General features: G+C 34.5%; 2 protein-coding genes across 11 annotated transcripts; both read left to right on the plus strand.

Annotated features, from left to right (window-relative positions):
* The first annotated feature begins 5,928 nt into the window (after positions 1-5,928).
* Positions 5,929-15,514, plus strand: LOC107906061 (uncharacterized). 8 transcript variants are annotated; one of them, XM_016832906.2, is made up of 11 exons: positions 5,929-6,360; positions 6,952-7,095; positions 7,190-7,372; positions 7,464-7,563; positions 7,665-7,695; positions 8,289-8,331; positions 9,059-9,211; positions 10,741-12,913; positions 13,064-14,459; positions 14,800-14,883; positions 15,096-15,514. In XM_016832906.2, exons 2-11 carry the CDS (start codon positions 7,037-7,039, stop codon positions 15,158-15,160), a joined length of 4,287 nt encoding a protein of 1,428 aa, XP_016688395.2. In that variant the 5' UTR covers positions 5,929-6,360; positions 6,952-7,036; the 3' UTR covers positions 15,161-15,514. The 8 variants fall into 8 exon arrangements, with proteins under 8 accessions (XP_016688395.2, XP_016688400.2, XP_016688401.2 ...); XM_016832911.2 differs by having other exon boundaries at positions 5,964-6,360; positions 14,827-14,883; XM_016832912.2 differs by having other exon boundaries at positions 5,964-6,360; positions 14,830-14,883.
* Positions 15,515-16,348: 834 nt separating this feature from the next.
* On the plus strand, positions 16,349-19,705 carry LOC107906062 (25.3 kDa vesicle transport protein). Of its 3 annotated transcripts, none has more exons than XM_016832915.2 (6): positions 16,349-16,540; positions 17,145-17,373; positions 17,505-17,665; positions 17,786-17,932; positions 18,738-18,814; positions 19,254-19,705. In XM_016832915.2, the coding sequence occupies exons 2-6, from the start codon at positions 17,186-17,188 to the stop codon at positions 19,335-19,337; spliced, it is 657 nt and encodes a 218-aa protein (XP_016688404.1). In that variant the 5' UTR covers positions 16,349-16,540; positions 17,145-17,185; the 3' UTR covers positions 19,338-19,705. The 3 variants fall into 3 exon arrangements, with proteins under 3 accessions (XP_016688404.1, XP_016688406.1, XP_016688405.1); XM_016832917.2 differs by having other exon boundaries at positions 17,550-17,665; XM_016832916.2 differs by having other exon boundaries at positions 16,391-16,540; positions 17,121-17,373.
* Positions 19,706-20,278: the final 573 nt, after the last annotated feature.

Raw genomic sequence — 20,278 nt, forward strand, 5'->3', positions numbered from 1 at the left:
ATCAAGTTTCTGTTTTGTACAGAATGTCACGAAATATTAATTTATTTTCATTTGATTACTTTTTCAGGTTATGGATGAATTTAACAATATGTATAATAGTTTTGATATGAATTATGATACCCTTGAATTAAGTGAAGAAGCTCAACGAAGAATAGCCACAATTGTTACCCAAGTTGAGCACAACAATTATCATAAAGACGATGAATATGTGTTAAGCAGTGTATTGGTACACCATGAAACTTATTTCACTATGCAACCGCATATGGATTCAAATTGTATAGGTCAAATGTGGGTGGACGAAGTATTAAATGGGCATGATGATCATTGCATGAATAGTTTTAGGATGCCAAAAAAATATATTTCACAACTTGTTGCATGATTTGCAAACAAATTATGGCTTAAATAATGGGAAAGTATCGGCGATGGAGAAGTTAGCATTATCATTGTACATTCTTGGAAATAGAGAATCAAATTCAAATGCAACAGAGCGATTTCAACGATTTGTGGAAACTGTTAGTCAAATTTTTACTGATATGTTGCATATATTTGCTCGAATGGGAATAGACACGATTAAACCCACTGAAGGTCAATTCGAGGAAGTACCGAATCATATTCGACATGATACAAGATATTGGCCTCACTTTAAGGTAAAATTTACACAATCTTTATATTTTTAAAATATAAATTATTTCTAACTTTTATCTCATTACTTGTATTTATTTTAAAGTATTGTATTGGGGCCATAGATGGAACACACATAAAAACATGCATTTCGCCTTCTTGTCAAATACATTATATCGGACGCAAATGTGAACCAATTCAAAATATTATGGCAGTTTGTGACTTCAACATGTGTTTTATTTTTGCATTTCCTGGTTGGGAATAAACAACACATGATAGTAGAATTTTTTTGCAAACACTTAGAAAACAAGAGTTAAAGTTTCCACACCGTCTACCAGGTTGAACTTTAATTTTTTAATTAATTTTTACATAAAAAATATTAAAATATTTAATTAATTTTTAAACTTGATGTTATGTTTTACTTTTTTGTAGGAAAATATTATCTTGTGGGTTCAGGATATTCACAAATGGCAGGTTTTCTAGGTCCATATAGGGGGAACGATATCATTTACCTGATTTTCATCGAGGTAATCATCAAGTATCTGGAAAAAAAGAAATCTTTAATCATGCCCATTCTTCGTTACGCTCTGTGATTGAACGAACATTTGGAGTGTGGAAAAAAAATGGCCAATATTAAGAGATATTCCAAGTTATTCATTCAACAAACAAGTTTTAATAGTTATTGCAACAATGGTTTTGCATAATTACATCCGAAGACATGCTTGGTCAAATGATGAGGATTTTCGAGAATTTGAGAATATACCCGATATGCCAGTCTCTTCAGGCCATTTTGATAGAGGTGAATCGAGTTCTTCTAACAGAGAAAGTAACCTTAAAATCACGATGTTAAGGGAAACCATTGCAACTTAATGAATCCATATTTGTAAAAACATTTTGTATTATAACCTAATTTCTAGTAATAATAAAACTTGTTATGTCTTATGTTACTATATTTTTTTATTAAAAATCATCCGTTTAAATACTTCAAAATTTGATCAAAGTATAATGTTACTATTTGTGAAAATAATATTTATCATTGTTATAAAAAAATTTAACTAAAAAAATTAAAAATAATTATCATTTTATCTAATAAATAATTTAAATTGATTATATAATTCATTAAAATATTAGAAGATACATTTTAATATTTTATTAAATGAATTTATAAATTCACATATTTTAATAATTTTAAAAAAGTAATATAATTTTAAAAAATTCTATTGTATATCAATTCTAATCTAATGTCCTTAATAGTCATTTTTTATCCTCACCTCACCGCTACAGCTGACTTTGAATCTAAACACACACTCCACAATTGTTTATAATCTCACCGCTACAGTAACTAATCTCACTGCCACCGCTGTTTTTAACATCACCGGAGGTAAATACACTGCCCATCCAAACTAAGGGTGGGTTTGGATGGGCGATTGAGTGCGGTGCGGTGCGTTTAGCTTACTTTTTGTCTAACGCTACAGTATCGCTACAGTATATAATCTCACCACCACCGCTGTTTTTACACTAACTGTAACACCCCTTACCCGAGACAGTTTCTGGAGTCGAGCACGAGGCATTACTTAGCTTATCTTACCAGTTCGGAGCATAAAAACTAGGTTTGAAAATTTATTTCATTATTCGCAGCAAATCTGTCTAATCGCGCAGCAGTTACTAAATTAATTATAACTTGAGCTACAGAACTCGAAATTTAATCCCGTAAATTTTCCCTGAAACTAGACTCATATATCTACTCACCATAAAATTTTTAGAATTTTTGGTTCAGCAAATTAGTACAGTTTATTAGTTAAAGTCTCCCCTGTGTCACCACCAGACTGCCCTGACCTCTAGTCACTAAAAATAAGTTTTCTCGCTATAGGATTTTCATATGAAGTTCTTACTTGTTTCTATAGAAAATAGACTCATTAAGGAATATAAGCATGTAAATTTCAACTCATAACCATTTTTTTACAATTTGTAATTATTTTCTAAACTCAGAATAGGGGACTCCAAAAACAGTTCTGACCCTATCTTACTAAAATTCACATATCTTAAAATATAAATTTCTTTTTTCTACACCGTTATTTTTCCATGAAAATAGACTCAACAAGCTTTAATTCCATATATCATTCACCCTCTAATTCATTTTATACTATCTTGGGTGATTTTTCAAATTCACGTCACTGTGCTGCCTGAATTCTGTTTTTTTGCAAATTTTATCATTTCATGATTTCCATGCATAATTTATCACCTAATCTTTCATAACAACAAACACCTTCATCCTTAATCATTTTAATAACCATACATCATCAACTACTTACACATCACTCATTAGCAAAATCATCACTACAAACATACAAAATAACTAAATCCCTATACATGTCATAACTTAAACGTGTTTCGATATAAAATACCGAGCAGTTGTAGTTGATAGTGTGGACGATCTCCGACTTCTTTAGGATCCTTGAAGTAGCTTTGCAATACTATAAGAGAGAGAGAAATAAAAGAAGTAAGCATAAAGCTTAGTAAGTTTACTAGCAAATAAATAACAATATTTAACTTAAATAATTAAACTCAATGTCTATATCTCTAGTTTACTCTTTAGTTAATCTCATACTAGTTCTCTTATTTGTTTACTTAGAATATTTGTGTGCATAACTTACTCAATCCTTGCTGCATCGTTGAACATCAATTGATAGTATAATAAGTTCTTAAGTCTTACAACTTACCTGAGCTTGCCATTTATGCTTTAAACTGAACTTTCATGAACATGATTCGTTTACAAGCCCGTTGAACTACATTGGAATAATAAGGATACTCGGGTCTCTTCTGATAATAACATGCCAAAGCCATGTCCCAGACATGGTCTTACATGGGATGTTCTCGTGATGGTCCCCATGCCATGTCCCAGGCATGGTCTTATAGGGGACCTCTCATCTCGGTGCCAACGCCATGTCCTAGACATGGTCTTACATGGGACCTCTCGTCTCGGTGCCCATGCCATGTCCCAGACATGGTCTTACAGGGGACCTCTCATGATCTTAAGGATGCCAATGCCATGTCCCAGACATGGTCTTACATGGGATCTTTTTACCCAAATGTCATGACATTCGTATCCAGTACCATCCTTATGTATCAACGGGACTTTTAAATTTTAATTCTCTATCATTCCATGCTTGGATCATCATCAAATAAATTCATAAAATAAATTCATAATTGCTGGAAATTAACAGCATTAATAATAAATATTGAAATATTGCATTTATTTACCGTAAACTTACCTCGGTACCAATTATAGCCAAATTTACCAACTTAGTCTTCAACTTTATTCTTCCCTTTGTCTAACCTCGAGTTTCGTACTTCTTGATCTAAAATAGTAAATTTAACTTATTTAATAATCACATTCATCAAAATAGCCCTCGACTCTAACTTTTTGAAAATTACAATTTTGCCCCTAAACTTTTACATAATTACATTTTTGCCCCAAGGCTCGGAAATTAAACTTCATCTCTTATTCTTATGTTTTATAACATTCTGAACATTTTTTTCCTTCTATGGCAACATCAAATTCTAATTTAATCCCTTATCAATACTAATTTTATTTTTGCATTCTAACTCTATATTCTCTCTTAATTCTTACTATAAACTCAGTTTAATTCTTCAATTTCCCCATAAATCCCTAATTTCGGGATTCTTTCAATTTAATCCCTATCAATTCAAACTTATATTTTATTTTACAAATCAATCTTTTACTAACTTCTAACTTAAAATTCAATCATTTTAACCTCTAGTTCATCAATTAATTCAACATAACTCATGTCTAACAATCTACTAACTTTCAAAATATCAACATAAATCAAGTAGTATTTATCTCTAGGATTCCAAAAACTCAAAAATTATAAGAAAAAGACTTAATTTGACTTACCAATTGAGCTTGGAACCTTAAAACCTTAAATTTCCCTTTTTCTTTTTCTTTCTTTCTTTCTTTCTTTCTTTCCTTCCTTCTCTGCCCGTTTTGCTCTCTGTTTCTTTCTCTGTTTCGTCTCTTCTATTCTGTTTCTTTTCTTTCTTTTTCTATTCTTTCTTTTGTTTTATGTGTATATATAATATAATATAATATATTAATGATAATATAATAGAAAACATAATCATTACTATAATATAATAATATTTTTTTAACACATAAAAATCTCAGATTTTTATACTTATGCCGCCTCAACTTTGGAAAAAGGCATAATTGCCTATTTGGTCCTTTTAACTTTTCTTTAATCTATAATTAAACTTTTATCCCTATTGCAATTTAATCCTTTTTCATAATTAACTATCGAAACATTAAAATTTCTTAACGAAACTTTAATATTATCCTATTGACACTCCGTAAATATTTATAAAAATATTTACGGCTCAGTTTATAATATCGAGGTCTCGATACCTCGTTTTCGACCCAATTTACCTAATAATTTCTTTTAAATCACAAAATTCACTAATTCAAAAATATTTCTAACTTCTTCATCGAATTTAGTGATCTCAAATCACTGTTCTGACACTACTGAAAATTGGGCTGTTACACTAACCTCAGATAAACGCACCGCCCATCCAAACTCACCCTAAGCCTAACTTTTCTTTTTCGATTTTATAAGTTTATAACTATAAGTTGATATTTTCATTAATTTTCTTTCAGTTTTATAAGTTTATAACTACAAGTTACTTTCAACAACAAAAAAATAAAAGTTTTTTTTTTAATATCGTTAAAAAATATTAAGCAGCAAATTCATTTTTGTCATGATTTTTAAAGTTCCAAAAGTTAATTTATTTTTTAAAAGTAAAAATAAAAGTAACACAATTATTTATTTAATGCATGTAGTCTCACTATAAAATTAAAATAAATAAACTTCACAAATATCAATTTTATTTTATGATTTATATATATTTTACATATTATCTATGTTTAATATCATATTTTTCATAATTATTTTAAACTAAAAAATTCAATAGCCTCAAAGAAAATTATCCAACCAAAATAATTAGAAATGCTAAGATTATAAAACTCTTAAAAAATTTAAATTCCTCATCCTAAAAAATTCTATCCTTCAATTGTTCAATTGAAAAAAAAGATAAATTAATATAGATCTTTAACATATAGATAAATGGATTATGTTGGTTCAAATTTCAGATGAGATCTAATTATTTGGAAAACAGAGAAAATTCAAATATCGTTAATCCAAAACCAAAAAAATTCAAATAATGAAGCCGCTAAAAACTAAAAGGAGAATATCGTAATTTAAAATGACAAAAATGAAGCCCTTTTTTGTAAACATGGAGGGACATTTGTTGCAAAGAATCATTGCTGTTTCAAAATCTTAAAAAGTTAAAAACTTGTCCGAAAGAAAACATACTCTCTCTCATCCTTTCTCTCTCTACTGTATCTTTTTAGGGGCAGAGAGAGAAGTGTAGAGAGAGAAAGCAAGGTCACCATAGAAAAAGAAAGAAAAGATTGCCATTTGAGAAATGAGTAAAGCGTAAACCATCTTTGTCTTTCTTAGGGTTTTCTTCAAACTTAAATAAATAAAATAACTAAAATAAACACCCTTTAGACTTAAATTCTTCAACTTCTTTGAACTTAAACTACAAAAAGAAGAAAGAAGGACAGAAAAAAAAAAACCAAATGCAGGTGCCCATTTGAGAGTCGATTCCTAGGATCCGATTCCCTACTCCAAGATCTCACCATCTATTTTTGTTCCCTTGTAGGTAACTCTTTGATTCTCAATGGATCCAACACTCCTATTTTCACTTCAAATGAAGTTTAGTTCTTTCTTGAGTTCCTGTTTTTAGCATGCAATTTGCATTTGGAATTTCTTTATCTTGGGTCTCTGTGGAAAATGTTGTAGTTTATTTTAGTAATTGAAGTTGGAGCTTTTTGGTGGAATCAGATCTGGGTTGTATCTGATTTATATCTGTGAGTAATGGGTTTTGCTTTTGGTGCCAAGAGTATATTTTTTCCAGGTGCATTTCTGTTTTCATCTGAGTTTTTAGATTGAGATCCACGGTTTATTTTTGGTAAGTTTTGGGTCTAAAATTAGTAGGGATGTTTTTCCCTTAAAGTTGTTGGGATTTTTAATTATCTTTACTCCAACTTTGTTGTTTCTATAATGTTGTTTTCATTTGAAATTTGAATTTATAAGGTATTGGTTTCATCGTTTGATTTGCACATATAGGGTAATAAGTTAAAATTCTAAATCCAAGGATTTTATATTCATTTATATGTTTTACTCTAGCATCTTTGTTGTTGGTTTGAGCTTTAAGGTCTTATGCTCTGAAATTTGCTATTTATGCCAGCAGACATTGGCTACTTGTTTCCCTAAGAAGTATATTTGCGCATGTGAAGTTTTAGGCTCGAAAATTTTGTAAATATTATAGAGTGAAGATGAAACCTGACAGGCTTCTTGATTATGCGGTGTTCCAATTGTCACCGAAACGTTCTAGGTGAGGATATCAATCTATGACATTCAACATTGTTCCTAATTTTCTTTCTATTTATAACCATTGCACTCTTTTTTTTGTGTGTTCCTATGGTCAGATGTGAATTGTTTGTTTCGAGCGATGGGAACTTGGAAAAGCTTGCTTCTGGATTAGTAAAGCCTTTTGTTACTCATTTAAAGGTGGCAGAAGAACAGGTTGCACTGTCACTTCAATCAATTAAGCTTGAAGTTGAAAAGTGTAAAAATGCCGAGACTTGGTTCACAAAAGGAACACTTGAGAGGTTAGAGATATTCAACATCTGTGGCATTTCTTGTCATTTCATATGGGCAGTTTTACCTTCAAATTTTTATATGATTGGCACCTATTTCCAGGTTTGTGCGATTTGTTAGTACACCAGAGGTGTTGGAATTGGTGAACACATTGGATGCAGAGATGTCTCAGTTGGAAGCAGCTCGAAGAATATATTCAGAGGTATTAATGTGCTTTATCTATAATGTATAGGAGGCTTGCTTTGTTGATTTGGTGCAATTTTACTTCAGAGTATACTGAATCCTGTAACCCTTATGTTTCAGGGGGTGGGAGATCAGCCTTCTGGCGCATTAGGTGGGTTTTATTTTTTATTTTCTCCCATCCTAAATGGTTTTCTTTTAATGATTTCATTGTTCGTTTCTGTTTTCATTGTAGATTAAAGTTTGTTATTATAATTTTTTTTATTATAATTTTTTTTACAAATGCAGCTTTAGATTCCACAAATATTTCACTTCAATATTTTCATTTTATCATGAGCCTTGATGGAGGTGATGGAATATCTTTAACCATGTGGAATATTGTTAGACAATCACTAGTTTTAGCATTTGTGTTTGCTGACATTTTGCTGGTTGTTATTGCTTTTATCAGGGAAAAGATAATGTATTTCTTACTTGAATCCTTGTAGATATCAGGGAAATTTTTTTTCTTGAACTAGTATAAAGTGTAGCATATCACCGAATGCATTAACAATGAGGATAGGGAAAAATTCCTGTCTTTATACTTCTAAATAATAATATTTAGTATGTTTATCTGTATCATATTTACTAATGCATTTTAGTGGTTAGGTAAAATCTCAAGTCTGTGATCTTGTTTGATGGGCTTGTAATTGTATCCCTGTTTCAAGTCATTGTTTAAAACTTACGGAGTGTTTTGATAATTTGTGATAGGTGGAGATGATGCAGGAACGATGGCAGCTACTGATGCAACAAAGTAACTCCGTTTCTCTTTTTAGGTTTTACAGATCTGTGATGGCATAATTTATTTGGCTAAATTGTGATTAGTTTAAACTCGTGGATGATTGTGACTTCAAATACTGCTGCATGTACATCTTTTTAAAATTGTTAAGTTGATTTCTGTTGAAACTTTATACCTGCTACACATTGTCCATGCTTTAGGCATGGGAGGGATTGACAGTTGGGTCCTCCTCAATTGATGCATGATGACATGCTATGCAAGGGTGGCCTTCCTTTCCTGGCATTAGGAAGTTCAGAGGTCTCTTAGTAGAACTTGTATTGCGAATAGAAACTATTTAGGTCTATGTTAGTAGTACTTGGGTGTCAGTTCTGATGCAGCTATGTGTTAAATATCAGTGTGCTCAACTTTTTTGGAAGTTTTTCCTTGTTTGGAGGGTCCTTGGAGTTATATCTCTATACCTATGTCTGGACATGTGGCGGACAAAGGTTCTTCAAGAAAAATGAAGAGTCAAAGCAACATAGATGAAATGATTAATTTAGCTATGCAGAAAATATTATTTAGCTATGCAGAAATTGGACAGTATTTAATATTGCCTGGGTCATTGCATGTTACTCGTGGCAATGGAGTTGCTCAGAGTGTCCAAAACGTATCATGCAAAAGCAGTTGTTATTGCTATTGGATCTTCCATTGGCTTCATCACCTATGCTTTCTAATTTGCTGCTTGTATTTCCAATTTACACAGGAAGGAGCTTTTAAGAGCTATTGATGTGCGTCTTATTGCAGTTCAGCAGGACTTGGCAACAGCTTTCACACGTTCATCTGCAGCTGGTTTTAACCCTGACACTGTGTCTGAACTCCAACAATTTGCAGATCGGTTTGGTGCTCATTGCTTGAAGTAAGAACCTAGAAACCCTTTTCAGGGACATATTGTGGTCTCTTTTTTTTTTTTTTCTGCCTCTCAAGTCTGCTAGTTTTCATGTTAGCTAGGGTGCATTATAGTAAGTGGGGCTTGGTTAGAGTGAGATATTTGGTCTTTGTCCAGCTGTATATCTCTTATGGTAAATGCCATCTTTTACAGTGATGTTATACTGCACATTAAAGGTGTGGATAGCATTATGTGAAATGGGATGATGTTTCTTTTGGTGTGCTCCCATTTTTCGACCAACTTTGTTTTATCTGCTGGATTGTGGTAATTAAGAAGGAAATGTAGATAAAAAACCATGTTATGTCTTGAGTCGCTTGAAATATAAGAAAGGAGGTGGACAATCCTAGCCATTAGATCAAACAAATTTCCTTCTGCCCCTCTTTGGTTCCTACCAAATATAGTGTAAAGGATTTTACTGATGTTCATACATTTTCCATTGAAGTATAGAAATTGCACAAGGCATGAGCCTTCTCTTTGAGTACTGAAGAGGGAAAATGAGCTGTTCGATGCAGAATTAAGTGTTGATTCAAGATTTTCCTTCTCTTAAACCATTTCACCACTATATCTGAGTTGTTACATGCATCTAGTTACAACAATGGTAGAATTAGTTTCTTTATTTTTTTTAAATGTTTGGATTTTCTAGATCAAAAGATATGGTAGCATGGTTTTACCGTCCTTGTTCTGGGGCTAGCTTTGCTGCAAGCCAGACTTGTCTAGCTGTTTTTGAGTTATAATCTCCATTAGTTGCCTGAAATAGTATCATCTAACTGCCAAGCTATTTTGAAAATGAGATCATACCATGTGCTTTTTTGAAGGTAACCTTGGGCTGATTTGATGTCCTAAAATGATATCTCCTCTGTATTATTATTTTCTCTTTCTATTCATTTTCATTAACTGATCTAAGTAGCATGTTCTTCAACATGGGGTTAATTTAAAGATGATTGTCTTTGGTTTGTTTGGGAGCATTGGGTTCCCTTGCAAAGTGGATTTTTTTGTGAAAACCCGAGTAGGTTAAAGGACTGAGTGATTAACAGTGGCAAAGCCTTTGTTTTTTTTTTTGGGGGGGGGGAGCAGAATTAAGTTGTATATTTTTATGATAGCAAAAATGCAATTTCACCATTTTAATAGCCTATTTCTTTATAATTTTTAAAGGACTAAATCAATTTTTTATCATTTTTTGGGCGCCAAAGTGCAAATTTTCCATATATTAATTTAAATATTTATAAATTATGAAGGGGCTAAAAATCAAAATTTCCATTTTGCTTGCCTGAGGGGAGCTCCTCAGGTAACAAGGGCTGGCCATGCTTGCCTTGATATCTTTGCAAGTTGCCTGATATTTTGCTTAACGTTTTGCAATTTTGTCTTATGTCCTTATTGTTAAGGACAAAGTGGGCATCAGAAATTAGTGAGATATGGTCGTTTTTTTTTAGAAAAAGAAAATTATAGTAAGAAAATGTTGGTAATAATTACTCATGTAAAAGTTTTTAATACTTGTGCAGTGAGGCTTGTACCAAATTCCTATCATTATGCCAGAGAAGACCAGAACTGATTGGCCCATGTCAATCAGGTATCAATGATCAGGTGGTTCGAGCCTCATGGGGATCTGACATGTCAATCGATGACCCCGATGAAGACCACAATGGGTTCCATGTTAATAGTAGGCCCCACCAACCTTGCCAAAATAAGCACCAAGAACAAAAACTACAACCAAACACAAAGCAGACCCAGCACCATATAGACCAATCAAAGCTAGCCACATCTCAACAACCAAACCCTTCAAGTACTTCACAACAAAGTTCTCACGTTGAAAACAAGGAAGAAGAGAAGAAAGAGGAAGGGGTGACTGAGTCATCACCTAGTCAAGTCAGTCAACCGACTAGGCGGCTTAGTGTACAGGATAGAATCAATCTCTTCGAGAATAAACAGAAGGAGAGCTCAAGTTCTGGAGGCAAACCCGTTGCTGTTGGCAAATCTGTTGAACTGAGAAGACTTTCATCTGATGTATCAGCTGCTCCTGCAGTTGCTGAAAAGGCGGTGTTAAGAAGATGGAGTGGTGTAAGTGACATGAGCATTGACTTGGGTAATGATAAGAAGGATGGTAACCCAGATAATAGCCCTTTGTGCACACCCTCCTCATCTTCAGTGTCTCAAGGTAAAAACAATGTGTTTCAAGGCTTATCAGATGATACGGAACAAAAAGATGAAAAGGGTTTGAGTGACAATGTTAATTCAGGTAAAGTTGAATCCACGAGTGGTCCTAATAAAGCAGCTGGTTCTGGGTTGAAAGATCCAGGAGAACTGCAATCGCAGGTTGGTAATCTTTCGGGGAAAGAAGAGGGTGTTGGGTTGAAGGGGTGGATAAATCAGAAGGATCAACTGGGATCACAGAACGGCCAATATCAGTCTTTTACAATTAAGTCTGAACAGGTCGAGCTGGGTGATCAAGTTGCTTCTCAACAGAAGGTTAAGGGTTCCTTAACAGGAGAGAGGAGAGGTTTGGAGGTGCACTCTCGAGTTTTTCCTGATAAGGCTGTGGTTGTGGGGGTTAAAAACCAGCTCACTCAGTCACAGGTTGGAGTTTTTGCAGATGAAGTGGGGGAGGCTACACCTGAGGGTGAATTAAAGAATAGAGCAGAGGCTCAAAACAAAGAACAATCAATAAGAAAAGTGCGCCTTAGGGCTCCAGGTCACTCCCGAACATTATCGGCGCAGTTTGAAGGTGGTATTGGATTAAAAACAAAGGAGGCTCAGTATAAAAGCAGTGAAGGTGATCAGTACACTACTCAGCCACAGCTGCAGTGGAGATCTTTTACTGGGGAAGTTGAGGAAGTGGGAACGAAAGACATAGCATCAACTGAGAAGCAAATAAGCAAAATCGAGGGTTCTGGAGTGCATAAAATGAAGTTCAAGAAACAGGTTGCAGTAGGATCTGAACAGAGCAAGAAGTCACAGGGTAGGAGGGAAGAAGGTGGTTCTATTTATGCAAATAACAAGTCTGTTCCTGGTAAAAAGGTTCTTGAGAATGAAGAGAGTTTAACTACCCCAATGGCTCCAGTAGATCAAACTCCGAGGATAAGGCAGACTAGGGGAAACCAGGAGCTGAATGATGAGTTAAAAATGAAGGCAAATGAACTTGAAAAGCTTTTTGCAGAGCACAAACGTCGGGTTCCTGGTGATCAATTAAGTTCTGCAAGGAGAAGCAAGCCTGCTGATGAGCAGATTGAACAGGAAGGAAGCTCACAGTACAACAAGCCTGTGGCAGTAGATGTATCTCCTGTGCAGTTACCTGACAAAAACTCAACATCTGAATCAGTGGGGAGCTTGAGTAATATTGCTAACTTTTGTACCCCTCCTACAAAGATGGTCAATAACCAGGACTGTGCTGATAGTTTGAGGCAGGATTTCTCTAGTATCAGCTTTTCAGGTGACTCTAGAGGAAAATTTTACGAAAAGTATATGCAAAGGAGAGATGCAAAGCTGAGGGAAGAATGGAGTTCGAAAAGGGCTGAGAAGGAAGCCAAATTGAAGGCTATGCAAGATATCCTTGAGCAAAGTAGAACTGAGATGAAGGCCAAGTTTTCTGGTACTGTTGATAGACAGGCTTCTATATCTAGTGCTCGTCGACAAGCAGAGAAAGGGAGGTCTTTCAATTTAAGGTCACAGAGGGAGCAGGTATTTCCTGTTGCTGTTAATGTTTTTGGGAAATAAATGCTAAAAATTCATAACTGGTAGGACTGGACCTTCATTTTTAAGTTTTGAGGATCTGAAAAACTTCTGATTGAATATTTATTACTAATTTTGATAAGGTTATGCATTTGGCAGCATCCAATAAGTTCAATCCAGAGTGAAGAGGATGAAGATCTTCCTGAGTACTATGGACAGGATAGATCGTATAACGATGCATCTTTTCTAGATGGTTCTTCTAGGAGCTCCAACACTAAGAAGCTTTTGCCCAATAGAAATGCCTCTCTATCCACTCCTCGCACCACAGCAGTCACAGTTCCACGCTCAGCAGCTAAAGTTTCGAATCCCAGTTCTGGAAGGCGAAGAGCACAATCTGAAAATCCTCTTGTTCAGTCAGTTCCCAACTTTTCTGATCTCAGAAAAGAAAATACAAAGCCCTCTTCTGGAGCCGGCAAGGTGACTAGCCATTTCCAAGCGAGAAACTATGCTCGTAGCAAGAGTAATAATGAAGAGATTGCTCTTGGCAAGGATGAACAGTCTCGACGGTCTCAGTCCCACAGGAAAAGCTTTGCGGGTCCTGTAGATGTTTCAGATGTGCCAGCCTTGAACTCTGATGACATAGGTTTGGCACCTTTGAAATTTGATAAAGAGCAGATGGGCCAGAGCTTCAATGATAAATCTCTGAAGAACGAGGAAGCAAAGCCTTTCCTCCGGAAAGGTAATGGTTTTGGTCCTGGTGCTGGAGTGAATATTGCAAAGTTCAAAGCATCAGAGACATTTGCGACTCCAAATGGCGAAGAGTCCGATGAGCCAGAATTTGAAGCAGATGATTCCATGGATATGGCCAATGAAGACGAAGAGGACGAGCTTGAAACTATGGCTGTTGATGATTCTGTTGACATGGAAAATGGAAGATCTAGACTGAGCCAGGAATCAGACAAATTGGATAATTCGGGGTTGGAGATTTGTGATTCCTTGAGGTCTCCTTCTCAGGTTGACCCTGCATCAGTTGCCGAACTGCCTGCTCCAATGCTCACTACATTCCATACTGCAGTATCCCTGCAGGAGTCACCAGGAGAAAGTCCCGTGTCCTGGAATTCACGCATGCACAATACATATTCTTATCCCCAGGAGACTTCAGATATTGATGCCTCCATGGATTCCCCAATTGGGAGCCCTGCATCTTGGAATTCTCACCCTCTTGCTCAAACAGGGGTGGATGCTGCTCGAATGAGAAAGAAATGGGGAAGTGCTCAGAAACCATTTCTTGTTGCTAATGCAACCCATAATCAGCCACGTAGGGATATGACAAAAGGGATCAAAAGGTTATTGAAATTTGGACGAAAAAGCCGTGGGACAGACAGTTTGGTGGACTGGATATCTGCTACAACTTCTGAGGGAGATGATGACACTGAGGATGGCAGGGATCCTGCAAGTCGTTCATCCGAAGACTTGAGGAAGTCGAGAATGGGATTTCCGCAGGGCCACCCTTCTGATGATGGCTACAATGAAAGTGAATTGTTCAATGATCAGGGTAACTCCCATTTTTCCTTTATACATTAATCACCTTGTTCTTACTTGCTTAATAGTATATTTATGATTATCTGTTAATTATTTTGAATATCCATTGATTGCATATGCATGGCTCAATAATTGTTATTCTAATAAATGAATTGCTCCACACCACCTACTTTTATGGAAGATTTTAGCTTGTGATGCTTTATCAAAATTGAGCTGGACACAATTGCTTTGGACTTTCTACTTGTAGAGAATAACCTGATTATGCTTGTTCCCTCTCCTTGCTGCAATTTCCCCATTTCTTTGTTGCATATATGAAACCGATAAAGTAGAATCATATTAATGGTTCCTTGCAGTTCAATCCTTACGTACTTCTATTCCAGCAGTACCCGCGAACTTCAGATTAAGGGAAGATCATATGTCAGGAAGCTCCATAAAAGGTGACTCCTTATTGATGTCAATCTAGTCAGTAGGATATTTCTCTTTCTTGAATCTACTTTATGTCAAACAATTACCATCCTCTCATAGATTGTTGATGACATATTGGAGAATCTGTTATGCATATATGGATGAAGCTTTTGATTTGTTTATTGTGCTGAACCCATGATATGAATTTGTAAATGGTATACCTAAACCGGCAACAATTTTGCAGCACCGCGTTCATTCTTTTCACTCTCATCATTCCGAAGCAAGGGTAGCGACAACAAGCCTAGATAAGATATCCCATGTTGAAGAAACTCCAGGACAATAATTGGTTGGACTCATCATAAAGAGTAGGGTAAAAAGGAATATATATTATATATAATGTAAAAGATACAGATGCGACACGGTGAAGCATAGAGGCCTTCTTCATAATTCTAGTAAGTTTTCTATTGTTGTGTTGAGATACATGTTGTATATTGGTATCGCCTATGGCATAAAGTAAATCATTGTGATTTTGGTAGTCCAGTCCAGACTGGAGGCAGAGGCATTCTTTTTTGTCCTTTTTTTTTTTTTTGCTCTTGCCTTGTGAATTGTGATGTATATCTCTTTATTAATCAAAAGTTATTGACAATGCGGAGTAAAACATTACTACTTTTTATCTCTTGTTATTTTTCTTGGTAAAACGAAGCTGTAGTCTGAAAATATGCTCGGATTCGAACAAAACCTTTCCTTTAGGTTTTTTTTTTTTTGTTTCCAAAGATATCGGGTTAATCCTTTGTGTTTTGTAGGTTCATTAAGGTGTAGATATTAATTATAAGTTTTAAAGCTACATCGTACCCAAGGGGTTATTATATGAATGAATCTCGGATTTCACTATTAGGGTAGATGTCACAATACTATTGCAGTCGAAAATTGATGGCTGCAACTTTGGATAAAAAAGAATATATTATTACATAATAACAATTCATAGGTTGAATTATACAAGAAATTATGAGATCGTAAACATTATATTCTCGTAAGGCTATAAGAGTGACATTTTTAGAATAAAAAAGGCTAATTGTTTCTTTTAAAAGTGTATATGTTTACTAGAGCCCGCATCATATTGGAAGTCTGCAACGACATCAATTTCAAGGCTGAGAAAAGAAAAAAAAATAAGAAATCGATTTAAATTGTTTTTTATTCACAATAAAATTTAAATATTATCTAAACTGAATTGAATCTTATTCTGCCCCCACAAAAAAAGAAGGTTATTTTTTATTTAATATTTAAAAATTATGATCCAAAGCACTGAAAATGGGTTTAAGTGCAATTTGTTTTCAAACCTTAATTGTATTTTTGTTGAAACAAATGATTATTATTTTTTCCGTATCCTTTAATTATCCAATTATGTAATATCTAAACTTACAAAAAGAAATCTAATAATATTAAATCCTATTCAATAAATCCAAAAAGAAATCTAATACTATTAACTCTGAAAAAAAGCTTATCTATTTTTTCTACTAATTTTCTTTTTCTAATAAAAAACCCCTATTGTTTTTTTATTTTATTTTTACCTCTCTTTCTCTCTCCTTTTATTTTTTCCCTCTTTAAGTCGTGTCGGACCATCGACCGTTTCCTGTGCTTCAGATCGTTGAAATCGAGGAGAAAATCCAAATATCCATATTCTGTAATCAGGTACTCGTTTAACGCCACTTACTTTTTGTTCATCAATTCCTGAATATGCTTATAATTATTTGAAAGGAACCGTTCGTTTTCTTAGCAATGCTGTGGAAGTTTTTGAGGGGAGATCTTCTTTTTTTCATCAACTGTATTTCTGGATTTTTTTTTGAATCCCGGGAAAAAAAGATATTAGTTTGTTAGATCGTGATGATATAGATTAGATGGGTTGTCTTTGGGCACATTAATGTCCTTTTGATTAGAAAAGAAAAATTGGCTTCATCTTGCTTTGGGTCGATTATGAGAGTTTAGTGAATATTAGGATTATAGAATTAAGTGTTACAAGAATCAAGTTAATGTTTTTTATTTGGTTAATTTTCATTGTTTGTAATGATATTTGTTGGACTGAAGATTGTTGTGTTGTCATCATTTTGGTGGCTAGTTGTAGCACTAAGATTTGAGAACCAAATTATCAAAATATAGTCGATTGGTATTTGTGATATCTATATACTTTTTTAAAGAAATTGGAATATTATATTATGGAATTTGGGTTTTAGTTCTGACTTAGATTGAGTTTTGCTTTTCAATGTCTAATCAGGGTGTTAATTTGCTTCTATATTAGTTTGAAGGGACTTTGTCTAGCTGAGAAATACGGTGGTAAAGATGGTAAAGATGACAATGATTGCCCGTGTTACTGATGGTCTTCCTCTTGCGGAGGGACTAGATGATGGTCGTGATCTGGTAGATGCTGAAATGTACAAACAGCAAGTTAAGGCTTTATTTAAGAATCTCTCCAAAGGCCATAATGAGGCTTCAAGGATGTCTATTGAAACCGGCCCATATGTATTCCAGTATCCTTTGACATCAGTTCTTAGCTATATCATTGAAGGCCATAATGAAACTTATTTGTGCATGAATCTCAGTGTTTTTTGTTGTTGTAATGCGTCTGAGTTTTACTGTTACCTTTGACATAACTTCTTAGCTATATCATTGAAGGACGTGTTTGTTACTTGACAATGTGCGATCGATCTTATCCTAAGAAACTTGCCTTTCAATATCTGGAAGACCTCAAGAATGAATTTGAGCGTGTTAATGGAGCTCAAATTGAAACGGCTGCCAGGCCTTACGCCTTTATAAAATTTGGTAGGCTCCTTTTTTGTATGTTTTGGCCTTTTCTGCTTCTTATCCAACTAGTATTTCTTCTACTTTGTTTTGTGCTGCTTCTCTTACTAGGCTTGATTTTATCGTTTCTTTGTCTTTAAGACACATTCATACAGAAGACAAAAAAGTTGTACCAGGACACCCGTACTCAACGGAATATTGCAAAGTTGAATGATGAACTCTATGAAGTTCACCAAATAATGACTCGCAATGTACAAGAAGTTCTCGGTGTTGGCGAAAAGTTGGACCGTAAGATATTCGTTTTACCTTTCAGAATTACTTAAGTCTATCTTATGACATTTGATTTGATAATTAATTGAGTTGTGTTTGAATTAATGATGCACCATGATGAATGCTGATTTTTTCAATCATGAGCTAGGTAACTGTGTTTTAGTATTTTAATGCATTGCTTTGTACTGCATCTACTGGTTAAAAGGGAGGGGGGGGACCTGGTAGGCAAGACCAGCCTGTTGCTTCTATATCTGGTTCTACCTGCCCCGCTTTAAAATTTGTAAATTACCCTTAATTAAGTAATACATGTTGGAGCATTGACTAAAAAGACTGGATGATTTTAGTTCTTTGCATTTTATATATTTGTTTTTAGAATTACATTCAATGTTTCTTGTATCAGTGTATGTGCAGGTTTTGTAATTTGTTCCTTTGGTTGTCACTGGTCAGATTTAGCCATTCATAAATCTTTGATTTTTATTAATCATGCTAAAGCTTGCTTTTCTGGTCTTTGCTTCTCATTGAGTATTTCTGGATTTATATATCAGTTCACATTATGCTCATTGATGTTAAGGAACTTGACTTCTAGTATTCTATTCTCTACTAGCAATTGTCATATGGTACAAGGGAAAAGTTAATTATGTTTATACCTTTTACCCACCTTAGCTTAATTGTAACTATTGCCATAAAATTGAAGTCACCTAATCGTTTTTCTTCTTCCTGATGGTTTATATGCTGTGTTGTCTCCCTCTTCTTTTTCACTGGCTGATTAATTGTATTTTTGTCTAATTTAGTGTGAATTTCACTCTTTTTTTGCGAATAACAGAGGTCAGCCAAATGTCCAGTCGTTTGACATCAGAATCTCGCATATATGCTGACAAGGCAAGAGATTTAAATAGACAGGTTAGTTTTTTATATGGGGGCATCTCTCTCTCTCTAACTGTTTTTCCGTTAGGACATTAGCTTTTGCCTTTAACATTTTCAAGTTACTTTAAGGTTTGCTGCAAAGTCTTATTGTTCTTGCTAGAACATAGGCAATTTATTATCAGTGTCACAATGTGACTCCCAGAGCTGAAGTGGTATCTTTGGATAAATGGGGGGGAAAAGTTTGTTTGCGGTGTGGAATGATTTCATACAAGTATTTCTTTGCTAAGATCCATTGTGATGTTTGAATGTTCCCACCCCGTAAAAGAATCATAATTGGGAATGGATTTAGCACCTAAATGTGGTTTGAATGAAGTTTCCTTAGTTAAGTACCATGGATAAAAGTTGCTTTGAAATGAAGGTCTCTTTAACAAGAGCTTGATTCAAAAGTTTGTTATATGTTTTCTTTTGCATGTAGGCTTTGATTCGAAAGTGGGCTCCTGTTGCCATTGTGTTGGGAGTTGTGTTCCTCCTCTTCTGGGTGAAAGCAAAGTTATGGTGATTCAACTGTGATCCATAGTGTTAAGAACTCATCAGAATTTCTTGGGTTTCTCTGTTGCTGAGTAACCTCTTGTCCACACCCAAGACCAAATATTGGAGTGCATTCTGGTTTTTATTCATCTCACAATTCGCCTCGTAGGTACAATTACAAATTTGCAATGTGGAATTGTGTGAAAGGGAGCATATGTTCAAAACAAAAACTATTCTTTCTATATGTAAAAGCCAGAATACAACATCCAAATAGGGAACTTTAAAGGTATTAACCTATTCTAGTGTTTTACTTTGTCCAAGGTTTTAGATAATTAACGTGCTGAGCCACCACCTGTTTGTACTACCTATATTTGAGATGGAAAACCCAGATTTTTCTTACCTTGATTGCTTATTTCAGTGTTCCACTGACATGCTTAAGCTCCCATCAGCTGCGGATGGCCTTTTTATTCAAGGCAAAGTGAGTCATTATGAGTAGTAATTTTTGCATTCAGATTGATGACAAAAGGCTAATACTTACTAGAACAATATGCGCAAGTAAGCCTTGTTTTCAAAGAAGAGGGTAAAAAAAGCTTTCTATAAAGTTATGAACAAAGTTGTTGAAATATTAAATCGTTAGTATTCAATTTCAGTATTTTTTTTAAAAAAACTATAGGTTAAAATAAAATAATTTTAAACAAATACTTGGAAATTTGGAGTAAATAGTTTGATTGATAAAATCGTGGCTAAAGTTCGATTAAAATGTAACATATATATTGATGTATTTGTCCAAATTTTCTTGGCATATCTCCAAGAAATTTATCTTGTAATGATCCAATTCTATCTCCATCTCCATCTCCATCTCCATCTACAGGACAATTCCATCACGATCCTCCTCTAATGGCAAATTTTTGTCCCTGTTGAAAGGACAAAAAATGTACTAAAAAAGTAGACGAGAGTTTAAGACAAGTAGTC

The sequence above is a fragment of the Gossypium hirsutum genome, chromosome D05, assembly GCF_007990345.1.
Source record: "Gossypium hirsutum isolate 1008001.06 chromosome D05, Gossypium_hirsutum_v2.1, whole genome shotgun sequence".
NCBI classification, from domain to species: domain Eukaryota; kingdom Viridiplantae; phylum Streptophyta; class Magnoliopsida; order Malvales; family Malvaceae; genus Gossypium; species Gossypium hirsutum.

Bases quoted from the DNA above. Each gene is read 5' to 3' on its own strand.
- LOC107906061 (XM_016832906.2), top strand. From the start codon at position 7,037: ATGAAACCTGACAGGCTTCTTGATTATGCGGTGTTCCAATTGTCACCG. The intron at 7,696-8,288 runs GTGGGTTTTATT...AATTTGTGATAG, and splicing joins TCAGCCTTCTGGCGCATTAG to GTGGAGATGATGCAGGAACG. The intron at 9,212-10,740 runs GTAAGAACCTAG...ATACTTGTGCAG, and splicing joins TTTGGTGCTCATTGCTTGAA to TGAGGCTTGTACCAAATTCC.
- LOC107906062 (XM_016832915.2), top strand. From the start codon at position 17,186: ATGGTAAAGATGACAATGATTGCCCGTGTTACTGATGGTCTTCCTCTT. The intron at 17,933-18,737 runs GTAAGATATTCG...TGCGAATAACAG, and splicing joins TGTTGGCGAAAAGTTGGACC to AGGTCAGCCAAATGTCCAGT. The intron at 18,815-19,253 runs GTTAGTTTTTTA...TTTTGCATGTAG, and splicing joins CAAGAGATTTAAATAGACAG to GCTTTGATTCGAAAGTGGGC.